This window comes from Apostichopus japonicus, chromosome 2 (genome assembly GCF_037975245.1).
Source record: "Apostichopus japonicus isolate 1M-3 chromosome 2, ASM3797524v1, whole genome shotgun sequence".
Classification (NCBI taxonomy): domain Eukaryota; kingdom Metazoa; phylum Echinodermata; class Holothuroidea; order Aspidochirotida; family Stichopodidae; genus Apostichopus; species Apostichopus japonicus.
In genome coordinates this window covers 9792515-9805150 of record NC_092562.1, presented here as the reverse complement: position 1 = coordinate 9805150, position 12636 = coordinate 9792515, and the positions used below count along the sequence as shown (strand labels likewise).

General features: G+C 36.1%; 1 protein-coding gene across 2 annotated transcripts; it reads left to right on the top strand.

The window, feature by feature from the left end:
- Nucleotides 1-2753: 2753 nt before the first annotated feature.
- On the top strand, nucleotides 2754-9830 carry LOC139977317 (leptin receptor overlapping transcript-like 1). 2 transcript variants are annotated; one of them, XM_071986611.1, is made up of 4 exons: nucleotides 2754-3208; nucleotides 5697-5771; nucleotides 6762-6954; nucleotides 8826-9830. In XM_071986611.1, the coding sequence occupies exons 1-4, from the start codon at nucleotides 3192-3194 to the stop codon at nucleotides 8940-8942; spliced, it is 402 nt and encodes a 133-aa protein (XP_071842712.1). In that variant the 5' UTR covers nucleotides 2754-3191; the 3' UTR covers nucleotides 8943-9830. The 2 variants fall into 2 exon arrangements, with proteins under 2 accessions (XP_071842712.1, XP_071842706.1); XM_071986605.1 differs by lacking the exon at nucleotides 2754-3208 and adding an exon at nucleotides 3239-3394.
- The last annotated feature ends 2806 nt before the right edge of the window (nucleotides 9831-12636 follow it).

Here is a 12636-nt window from a genome sequence, read left to right as displayed (position 1 = left end):
GAGGTTTTGTCTTGCATTAGAGAAACTGATCCAATATGGTCTGTGTATAGGGCAACAAGGTCCACTACAAACACAAAAAACAACTGAATTATAGAAATACCACCTGGACATATTGAAGGGTTATTTAACTGAGGTCTACAGCATATAACATGTAATTTTATGCATAACTTGATGCATCCTTTTGTCAACTTTTATCGAAAAACTTTAGGTCAGTGTATCACCTTGTTTCGGTGATATCTTATTCAAGCATTTTGATAAACTAGAATACTCCAAATAGTGTTTTTCAAACACAAACTGCAGTTTTAATAAGAGGAATTAAATTTGAAATTTATCATTTGCATGCATTATGTTTCTTTCTTTCGATTATTCTTGAGGCTTTCACTGAAACACAAGACTGGGGTAAATATTTCCTTTAACCGATTGCTCCTTAGGGATCAAAGGGACGGTCCACGGGATGGTCAAACACTCAATCCCACAACCCTCCTCCGTTTAAAATGGAAACGACTGGCAACTTAATTATCATCGAGTGGGTGAAGGTTGTGGAGTTATAAGCAATGAAAACTTAACATCTGGAGGGTCGTGCAATGCATGGTATACGTTTGAGCCCTAGCCGGCTAAAATGAGATGCGCCCTTTATCACGAAAGAAATCCAGCGGTTTCCCATTTAATAAATGGTCCGTTCCAAGTTGTGAGAAAATGAGTGAACGAAAAATGCAATTGGAGAATCACCGGGCATTCAGCTTCTCCTAAAAACACTTGGCTGCTTTGCGTTATTTGTTGCCTTCAATTTCCAGACAAGACCGGTATCCGCATGGTGGCAGATAAATTAGGACTGCCCGTGAATTTCATTTGAGGCAACACCGAATCAGTAATAATGTAGTTTTCCCGAATAACAAATTATCTTTGGGTCTTTACAATACCCGACTCAATCCAATAAGCCGGACAATTAGTAACTTTTGAGTATTCCTTTTTGCTGATGAACTGTTTGTGAAGTGTAAGTTGTTCATTATGTTGATCGAGTGTTGGTTGTGCTAAATGTCGTCTGGAGGGCGGAACGGGGTAATTATATTTTAAAAAAATGCTCCTGCATGGACAGGCCTCGAAATTCGGGCTATCATCACGTACGGCGCAATCCGGCGTATACTTCTGTAGGGTGGGGGAGGGGTTTAGCTTCCCCTCAGATACAGAAAATATTTATCAGAAACTTCCAGTCTACAGTATACATACATATAAAGGGTATAAAATGACTCATTATTTAGTATGGGACTCAGCTACTACAAACTAAATAACAGTCGAACATTCTTCAACATTGCAAAATATTGCACAATTTTGCATCTAATTGCACCCTCCATTTTACCAAAATTTCCAAAAGGCACGGGATCCCCTAACTATCCTTTGCCCAGTCGACATTGAACATTTTACCCTCCTCCCTGGGGGCACTAAATGGTTGTAGCGCCACCGGCTATCATAAAGGCTGAAAACGAGTTGATTTTGCCATTGCATGGACAAGGGAGAAAAGGCATTTGCATTTTTTTGCCAGTTAAGACATTTATAACGTGAACACATGATAATTAGGTTATCGATATCGTAATGTAGTCACTGTCCACGTGATCTATGTTGTACATATTACAAGTAACATACTACTGCTTTTATTGTCGCCTTTGTCGACTAATATATTCTCGGGCTGCTCCCAAAATACTGTAACTGATCGAGGTATATTTTAATTCAGGAAAATCAGTAAGAACTTGATTTTAGCCAGTATAGATGTGTTTTTAACGCATTTGCATCTTTTAGCAAATGATGGCTAAAATTGTGAAATTCTATAAAACTGATCGAACTACTTTAATGGCACCAATGATGTATAGTTGCCCTATGGGCGAACTTCTTTTCCAAGAGAGGCGGGGAAATCTAATCAGGCCACTCCGCCACTCTTCCCTGAACAACAATTGATACGGTGAAGCGGGAGGGGGAGCGAGACAAACTTGAAGTTCCATATTCACGGCGCAAAAAAAAAAGGAAAATAAGTAGGACTAAGAAAAAAAATGGCAAAAAATGATGCCATGGCAAATAATGATGACGTCAAGTAGGCTAAATGTGACTACTCTGGCATGGCAGGGGTCTTGTTTTCAAGCTCGGGAAGTGCCTTTTCCTGCAATCTGGGAGGCATTTTTTCAAAATTGTCTCCTTTACGCTACGCGCCAACCATGGTGGCGCTTAGGCGTAATTTGACCTACCAAACGTGACACGTCCCCCGATAATTATGATAAATAGCCACACTCTGATCTGCCGTACCAATCCAAAATAGCTTCCGACACCCCTGTATACCAGTATTGTTAAAATCTTCGGAAAGCAATGTACGTAGTCTTTTTCATAAATAGCTAACTCCCTGTTTATTGCAAAGTATCACTTTTCCATGTTTGCAGTGATCTTTTGTTTAGAAATGAAGAAAACTGTAATTATAATATAATTCGTTGAATTGGTACTATAGTGAGCACTAAACTCAAGAGTAATGACGTCATACAAATGATGTAAAGGTTATATACGTCATACCGGCTCCCTTGTATGTTCATGAGCTGACACAGAAAGAGCAGATACATTTGGCTATGGAGTCAAGGAACTCCCTATCCACATTTTCGTCTTTTGTTTTGTAAATAAAAAAATCGAAGATCATTGTCATATGATGGAATGGTTACTAAATATAGCGCATACGTATCCTGTTTGATATGATCGCGATCACATCAAAATGTGTCGTTGTTGAAACAAAGTGCGGAGTACGTCGTGAGCACTTGATAGATACCAAGAAAATACATGTCATAATTATGTATATAAATTTGCGGACCCCCCTGGGACCTTCGTCAGTAACATTTGGCTGTGGAATGAAAAGTACAAAATGTAACACATATATAAACTCAATGGACTCCTGTGACAGTGACTCTAGTTTACATGACCAGCTATGCAAACAGCAAAGACTAAAGAAGATGTAGTTAGCACCGTACCAGTACATATCACTCAAAGCGCCTTCAGATCTGATATATAGTACTAGTACAACAACAAGTACCACTACAAACGGCAAGGGTTAACATTTTTGGTTATACAGAATCAGTCCTGTCTATAAAATTGGTATTGCATTACAGTAATCTGAGCATTGAACCTCTTGAACTGCCTTCAAGTGAAGAAACTCATCGAACATCATGACTGACATAAAAGGTGTTTACGTAGGCCTAACTAGTTTGCTTGAATAGGGACACGGAAATGCAACAAAGCCTAGACGTATTGTATAGCCTAGCAGTTAGGCTAAGCAAACTTAATATATTATTAGCGCTATGCCTAGCCTACAGTACCTTTCAACCGATGCGCAATTCAGAAACTATGTTTTTGCAAAACACGTCTACGGTTTGTGTTATGAAAGTACTGTTCTGACGTAAGTCAGATGCAGAATAGACTACAATTGTTCTACTAATACTAGGCAAGAATGTTAGGTTCTTGTTTTAAGCTGTTAAATGTTATTGTGCTATAGGCCTAGCCTTACCACTAACTTAAAGTAAAGGCTATAGTCTACTACATTGGGGGTCCAACTTATTCTACTAGTACTACTGTTGCCTTCTTGATAGCCTAGGCCAAAACAGGGTCCCCCCTGCACCCACCCAAATTCTCTATAGCAGACAATGTTACTCTAGAAGCAGGGCTATTGTTATTGTGCTATAGGCCTAGCCTTACGTAGTACTAGTATAACTTAGAGGCTATAGGCTACTAAGTTGGGGTCCAACTTAGGCTGCTACTAACAATGTTGTATTGTGAGATATTCCTTCTTGATAGCCTAGGCAATAACAGAGTCCTCCCCCCTCCGCCCCGCCCAAATTCTCTCTAGCAGACAATGTTACACTAGAGTCTAGGTAGGCCTAAACTCAGCCTATTAGGTACTGTACAATGTTGCAAATTATATTATATAGCCTAGGCCATACTTTAATTTAGGTTTATTTAACCAAGCTCATTTTCATGTTTGGTGAGTAGTGTATACTCTATCCAACTTCTATTGAAACAATCATGCACCTTTACATTATTCTCTTAGCAATTGTTTTCCATAAATGAAATAAAATTTTCACATGTATGTTTTGATACTTTAAAAGCCTCAAATTAAATGGAATATGTTGCATCCAAACCCATCTAATTTTATCACCTGGATTAATATACAGGTTTGCCCAAATAATGCAGTTTGTGTTTATTAAAATTAAAGGTGAAGTGTGCTTAATGGTTTCCAATCTGTTCTGGAAATATGTTAACAGTGCAATTATAAAGTGAATGTGGTAGGATGGTACACAGTATTAAACCTGTTGCAGAATACAAATATTCTTTTAGATCACAATGGTAATGATGATCTCTAAGGTGTCGCTACCTGGTTTTGCTCTATGCTTCTAGTATAGTACTAATGTGAATTCATGGATGGTTTGATCAGATTTCACCAGTATGAGACAATAATACCTGTAAGTGGTCCCAGTCAAAATGCTCAAGGCAAAAGACAAATTTCCCTAGCTTTGTGCATTAAACATTCATGCATCAAACTTCACTTTATAATTACGGTAAAGCAGTTGAATTGATTCATATATTTGTCTCAAAATACAAAATTGATATTTTCTTCCTTAACTGTATTAAATTTTTAGAAGTGTTCGTTAATTTTATGTGGATAAGAAAAACAAGGTGGTTATAATTTTACTTTTAAACATGGCACCTTCATTGTTTATCAGTATATAGCTATACATGTATAACCCAATATGCAAAGTTAGGGAACAAGTGAAGTTACCATAAACCACCATACAACTAAAAGGCGCAATAAATGTTAAGATCATGAATGTAAACTTGAATTTGTCTTTCTTCAAAATCTCAATTTCATTGTTGGTCTGTGTTGATCTATCGGTAAGGAGAAACCCCTCTTTCAATAAATCCTTTTCACTTTTTGACTTATTTATTTTTTTCTCTTTTCCTTCCCCTATTTGACACTACTCTCTCTCTCAACTTCTGACTCAAAGGGTAAGTTGCTGTACTTTTATGCCAAAATCGTATCAAATATAAGTTTACGTTAATACTGTTGGAAAATTTTCAAGTGATCTCATCATTTCATAGATGCTATTGACTTTGTCTGTCTTCTTTATGTCAACCAGTTATTTATTGAAACATATCTCAAGAATATTGTGCGAGTCCTTTCTTTTAATTTATTTACTCGTAAATCATGAACAATTTCCGCCGTCAGCTTCTAAAAAGTCTTGTAAAGCATAATTAATGTTAATGTTGACCTTGGCTGATATGGTAGTTTTAAGCACATAACTAATTAGTGCACCTGATGCTTTCTACTAGTGGGCCCTACAACAATATATGAAAAAGTTATTTTGTTTTATGATCTTTCTCTAGAGTTAGTAGAGTTGTGGAATAAGTTGTTTTATTAACACAAACATGTGACATGTTCCTTTGGTAGAAGAAGAGTTGAGGAGAAACAGGATTGGGAGGGTGGAGCCGTGGATGGCCACATGTGGGGGTGGTGAGGGTGGGGGGGGGAAACAGACCTAGATGTACTCAATAACAATGTGGGCTCATCCTCTCTAAGATAGGGCTTTTTTTTCTTGAAATCTTACTTTTCTATCTTTAGTGCACAAGGTAGAAATTGTAAATTTGTTTTTATTTCATTGTTTTAAATTATTTCACAGCCTCGTTGGTTTGGCCTTTTCTGCCTCTGTTGGTTTAATGCTGGTGGTCCTTGCCTGTGCTTTACCAACCTTTCAGTGAGTGTTCATGTCAACTCCCCCCCCCCCCCCCTGTATAGTGTACATATTCAAATACATATTTGTAAATAGGATTGTAAAAATGTGAAATATAGTAATTATGACAGACTGCAGACATCACATAATCCACTATTGAAATGGTGCAAAGTTAGACTGGAGATGCAACTAAGGGTAGTATGATAATGTACCCTAACATCAAGGGGAAAATATGAGTTTGAAATGGATAAAGGTAAAAAAATATCTCTCTGATTTTGCTCTGTGATTTAGTTTTAGGATCTATGTGATTTTATCATTGATGTAATGAGGAGATTCAGCCAGACTTAGATTTTTGGTTTCGATGATATTTGTAACCTTTGCGTTCATGATTGTGTATACGTGTGTGCGTGTTTGTGTGTGTGTTTGTGACGCCCTGATTTGATGCTTGCATCAGGGCCGGAGTACTGACAAATACCATTAAAGGGGTGAAACAATTCACCCCAATCCCAGTCCCCGAATCTCCAAGCTCCTGTCCCCATATCTCAGTTCCAACTAGGAAGTAAGATGTGTTTTTGGGAAGCAAATAGATACATTTAAGGCTTTCCCCCTAGTATGCATTTTGTCAGGTGGTCACCTCTCTATATTTCGCGACCGCCCACTGTTTCAGAGAAGAAATGAAAAAATGCAATGATTGGAATCCAACTTTTTTAACCCATGCTATCATCTGACAGTGAAAAATTGGCTGTGAACACAAATAAAAGTTCTTCTGCCTATTTAACATAGTAATTTTATCTAATTCATGATTAGGATGACTGACATTAAACAATTTTACGTGCAACTATACCCCCAGATAAAGCCCCCCACCCCCCCAGGGTATGCTCATGCCCTCCAGTGTCACAAACCAGTTACCGCCTCTAACAATAGAAATGCCATGGGAAACCCCACATTTTGCTAGTTTTTTATCCAAAGTGGCTCGCCAAGTCATGACTATTCTGTCTCTTTTGAACTCTATAGGGTATGGTGGCCGATGTTCGTGCTGGTGTTCTATGTTCTTTCACCGATCCCGCTTCTGATCGCTGCTCGGATCGGCGATACAGATGCCCTCTCCGGTTCGAGTAATGCCATTAAGGAGACGTGCCTCTTCATCACGACTGGGATCGTAGTATCTGCATATGGTCTTCCTTTCATACTATGCAGAGTAGACGCAGTGAGTTATTTTACTCCTCCTTGGATTATATCCTTGGATTGTAGTATCTGCATATGGTCTTCCTTTCATACTATGCAGAGTAGGAACAGTGAGTTATTTTACTCCTCCTTGGATTATATCCTTGGATTGTAGTATCTGCATATGATCTTCCTTTCATACTATGCAGAGTAGGAGCAGTGAGTTATTTTACTCCTCCTTGGATTATATCCAGATTATTTTTTTTTGTTATTCAAGTTATTCAAATGATTGAATATCCTATTGTTTTAGAATTTTTGACATTTATTCATTATTATATAAGGAAGCTCTAGGATTTTATTCATCAGGTTAAAGGGTGTGAAGACTCGCGCACGAAGTAACGTCTTATGCCGGTAATCTGACCTAGTTTCGAATGAGGTGTAACAGAAATGTTAGACACCACCATCAATCCCAGAAAATACACACACAGCTTGCTACCGTCAGTAATTAGACACTAGTGTACAGTCGATACATACAGCTACGGTCAATACCCACAACACAGTGTATAGCAGCGATGGACATCTCAGGTCTAGATAAAAGATAACAAGGTATCACGTTTCATTACTGTCTGCATTTTGTAGTGACAAAAAGAAAACTTCACTTGCAAACAACGGAAAGTTATCTTCTTCAGAGCGCGGCATGCCTTTAAACCTTGAGGAGTCAGAAAAGAGCATATACCTTTTTCTCTGGTACTAATCTGTGGTATTCTTTATCAAATACAATTAAAAAGTTCTGTTAAAGTTCAATGTTCCTTATTCTAAATGCACCAAGTGGGTTTAATGGAGTAAAGCTGTTGCAATCGAAAGAAACAAATGTATTTTCTGTTGCCCTTATGGCACAAACGATTTACCATAAAATCAAAGAGCCCCCTTGTCAGCATGATCATTACACAAAAGTAAACAAAATAGTCTTTATATGCGGCCTGATCAAGATTTTAGCCCAGTCCTATACTCGTATCGTCCACTTTTACAATTCTACGGGGGAAACATATGAAAACACCTGTTTACTCATTGCAATGGTAGGAAATGACACAATTTTGCAAGCTGCATCGGTAAGACCGAAAGAAAGATACTATTCAAGAGAAGAGACCTAAGATACGAAAGTGGAAGTAGGCCTAGGCCTAACATCCGATAACAAAACAGAGATTTGATTGGCGCATGATCTGTTGGGTGGGGCTTGCCAATTTGGATTGGCGTTTGTGGAATCTACGGACTTGTTAATAAATCTGGCAAATTTTTATTTAGCTCAATATTTTTAACAACAGATAACTCAAATAAAAATAATGAATATTGATATGAAAATTGCATTTGTCATTTTCACTGAGCTTTTATTGCAGTAAGCAGGAAAGGTTGAAGTTTAAATTTTGGCAAACAAGTAGTGAGACTTGAACAGACTTTGTGTTCTCACCATCATCTTATTTGTCACGGACTGCATCATCGTTTTGAATAAATAATGAAAGGAACTGAATGGAATTTTGACAGCATAAATTGTAAACACAGAGGGTACTGTACAGGTATATTTGTCTTCAGTAGAGCAGATATATTTGGATACATGACATGCTGTGCTGGATGAATAGCTTCATGTTCCCCTCCCCTTCTCCCCCTCCCCGATACCCGCCCACCTTTAATTTTGTTGGGCATAACCCAAATTGCAGAAAGTTGCTATATCTTTACCTGAAAGTGTTTATAGCAGTTCCTTGACCTTAGGGGGTTGGGGTTGGGGGGTTGAGGGGTTCTTTATTTTGGCTCATCGTCCTGCTGGATAATTCAGCACTACTTACAGGTTTCCAACTGTGCCTCCTCAGATGATGATATTTTTCAATGTACTTTATCACAGTTGTTTTTTTTTTTCCACAGATCGAGATTGTCCCTGCTATCCTTACCATGGCTGGTAATACGTGGTGTTTCATCACTATTCTCATCTTCTTTATGATCTTTAACCGGGATGATGACTTTGATTTTCATATGTGGTGAGGAGGAGGAAGAGGAGGAGGAAGAGGAGGAGGAGGAGGAGGAGAAAACAACCTCGTGCAATCAACTCAGCAGACAATTTGTTGTGTAGTTTGTGGTATTCAACAGAGGGTAGCTTCACAAACTTTCTAAAAACTTCTTTTTCCATTGTTATCCACCATAATATAATATATAACCCTAACAGAATCGCAAGACGCCCGGTGAAACTGTAGGACGTTGGGTATTTAAGAACTTCATAAAATCCTGTTTCAGTAATGTGTGACGAAAAAGTGATGTATTAGCCAAACACATTTAGAATCATATCAGATAACAGTAGAATAATCTTTCAAGGGTTGAAATGCTTTTTAACGAACCATATCTTCTGTTTTAATATGAGAAATAAATAAGAGTAAAATGAGAAACTCTGAGTAAAATGGTTAAAGATAATTGTGTTAAAGTAAGAGAATCTGATGTCTCAATGCTAGCAGGTTTATTCTGTAAAAATGTCGGAATTATCTCTGAAGATCCTGTTGGGATTGTAAGATGAGGCATTATTACTTTTAGTTTTATAGTTGTCTTTGGATACTCAAGTCAATGTGTTAACACTGATTGTATATAGAACTTGTGGAAATTTCATGTTTGGGTATTAGTTTTGCTCATGACATGTAACGTGAAGGTCATATGGCCATGTGGTAGTACTACCATTTAGTTGTTTGGTGAATATCAAGTTTTCTTCTGACATCTGTATGTAACTGTCTTCACAGTGACCAATGTAAGATTTCAAAAGCAGTGGTTTGTAAATCCTGTAGGGAAAATTAACCCAAACCAGCAGAGACATCTGCCTAACGCCCCACGTACAGACTTTTGATCTCACAGTCATTGGGCTAACAAGAGAAACACTGCTTTGTTAAATTTAGCATATTTTACCAAATTTCTTTTTATCCTATATCTTATTAATTTTTTTCTTAAAAAACAAAACAAATAGTCACCATTGTCATGTAAAATTCAATTCTCAAAGCAGTGATTGCGTACCCCTGAAAATAATATATTTACAACGAACCTTGGAGTACGCTCGGAAGCAAATATCTGATCATCCTTACAAGATGTTAAACTGTTCCTCTCCTCTCCCTTAGATTTTTATTTATTTGAATATGAAATTCCAAGGAACAGTCTGAAAAATAATCCTTACTTTGAAGGTGCAGTATATTCCATGTGCACCCTGCAAGTTACAGATGAAAGTTCACCTTTAAGGGCAAAAGATGCTGAGTTGTGAAAGATTATTGTACATAGATAAATTTTTGTCGTTTAAGTTTTGGATTCATTGTAAAAATTTGTTGGTGGGAGATATTTCTGTCTGAAGGGATATTCCGGTCGCTGAAGTCGGTCGCTTATTAAATATGGTTGATAACTGTCTGTATCAATAGGTCCAAACCATATTTTGGTAGCATTTTGTATGGCAACGATATGAATTTTTCAAATAATTTGGTGGTATTTTAAAAATTGCATCTGGCAACAGCAAAGTGAATGATGTCATCATTAAAGGCAATTCACCTGAATTTCTTTTCTTTGTAATATTTAAATTCACTTATTGTCAGAGTAGAAAAATCTTTCTACAAGAATAACTGGCAATTTTATGCTATTATAAGTTACCAAGAACAGTGAAAATTGAGCTCAGTTCGTTCTGAATGTGTCTGGTTTGAAAGGTTAAATCAACAAGAAGGATTAGGAAAGGAAAGCCAAAGTTTTTGAAGAGCATTTGCAGTTATGACGTGTCATAGACCAGACCACCTACTGTGGTCAACCCCAGGGAAAATCCTGAGGGGTTTAGCCAGTCAAAATAGGTTTCATGCAATTAACCAATATCTTGATTTCTAGACAAAAATACTCAGAAGGGATTTTCCAATAACAGTGTGGAATATTTTTCTTTTCGGTATCGGTGTCACATTGTCTGCCACCGGAGTATCCCTTTAAGTGCTACAGACTAAATACAAAGTAGTGTACAATAATAAAATGGATGATGGTGTATATATATATATATAAAAATATATAAATATTTATATATATATATATATATATATATATATATATATATATATATATATGTATATATATATATATGTATATATATATATGTATATATAAATATATATATATATATATATGTATATATATATGTATATATATATATAGATATATATATATATATATGTATATATATATATATATATATATATAGATATATATATATATATATTTATATATATAAATATATATATATATTTATATATATATATATAAATATATATATATATAAATATATATATATATATATATATATATATATATATATATATATATATATATATATATATATATATATACACATATATATGTATGCCAAATAGGTGTTATATACAGAAGTAATTATATATGTTTTTCTCTTTGTATAGGTGGGTTAAGTGTTGAATGATAGGCTCTTAACCGGCTCGGAGCTCTTTTAAAATTTAATTTAAATATATTTCCTATATATGCATTGTCTCTTTTGTTTGCTAATAGCTTCATCCTTATTATGATGTTGTCCTTTGTAATGTCAAGACTGAGAAAAGTTGTGAATGATTTGCATATGCACTGCAATGAATAACCTTTATTAAGGCTTGAAAAATTAATAAGATGATAGGGCATTTAGGGTAAGCCCACAGAATAGTAACGTATCATTCCTGGAAGACTTACGATGTCAATTTGTAAATCAACAAGTGATAACTTTTAGTGTCACACCAATTTCAAAGTTTAAGATAGTTTTGAATGTGTGCATGCCTGTGTAGGAAGAGAGGTCTGACTTAAGTGATTAAAGAGCCAGTGATGATAGTACCACTAGTCTTATGCCATAGTAAATAAGCAAAATGGTTCAATTCTTGTGTTAATGCAGGTTACGAATGACCACTACAATATCCTTCAGATTCCACATTCATCTACAGTAGTAGGTTAAATGTCCTTTTCTTGTGGCCTTGAAAATGTTGCTGCTGTTTACTATGACATCACATATTTACAAAATGGCAACCACTGGACACCATTTTGAATTCTCACGAAGGGAGCAAGACGTTTTTCTTAGCTGTGTGAGGGAGCTTGTCATTTTAAAATCTCTATATAAAGCTGAAAATAAAGCTGAAGTTTAGGTTTGTGTCTTTGTTTAAAATGTTTGATTGGCTGTCCTGAAATGTTGAAAAATTATGTCACGATATAAACAATACCACTTTCCACCATCACTCAGAAAAAGTAGTAGGACCTACAACTCTGTAAAGCTTTAAAATAAAACACATAGATTGCCCAAACCTTTCTTGCCACATTTTCAGAGAGTGTCATACCTACCCGAGGTTTGATAATAGGTTAGTAATGCATAGGTCTGTGTTAACAGTTGTGATTGGGAATAAACTAGAATTTAGGTTTGTCTAAACTGGGCTATTCCATTAGTTACATTGTTACATACAAATGGAATGAGCTAACATTCAGTAGTGAAAGAACCCTTTTACCTGTTAGTGCATGCAATGCCAGGGCTTGTGAGATTCGATGCTGGTAACCTTTTTTTTTGTACTATGAAAAAATCCTTAATATATTATTCTCAATGTTATTAACATTTAATGCGAAAAGACACATTTTTTTTGTTGATGTGTGGTATCTTAGGTCCAATCTTGTAAGAATTATGTAGAGATGGAATAAAGAA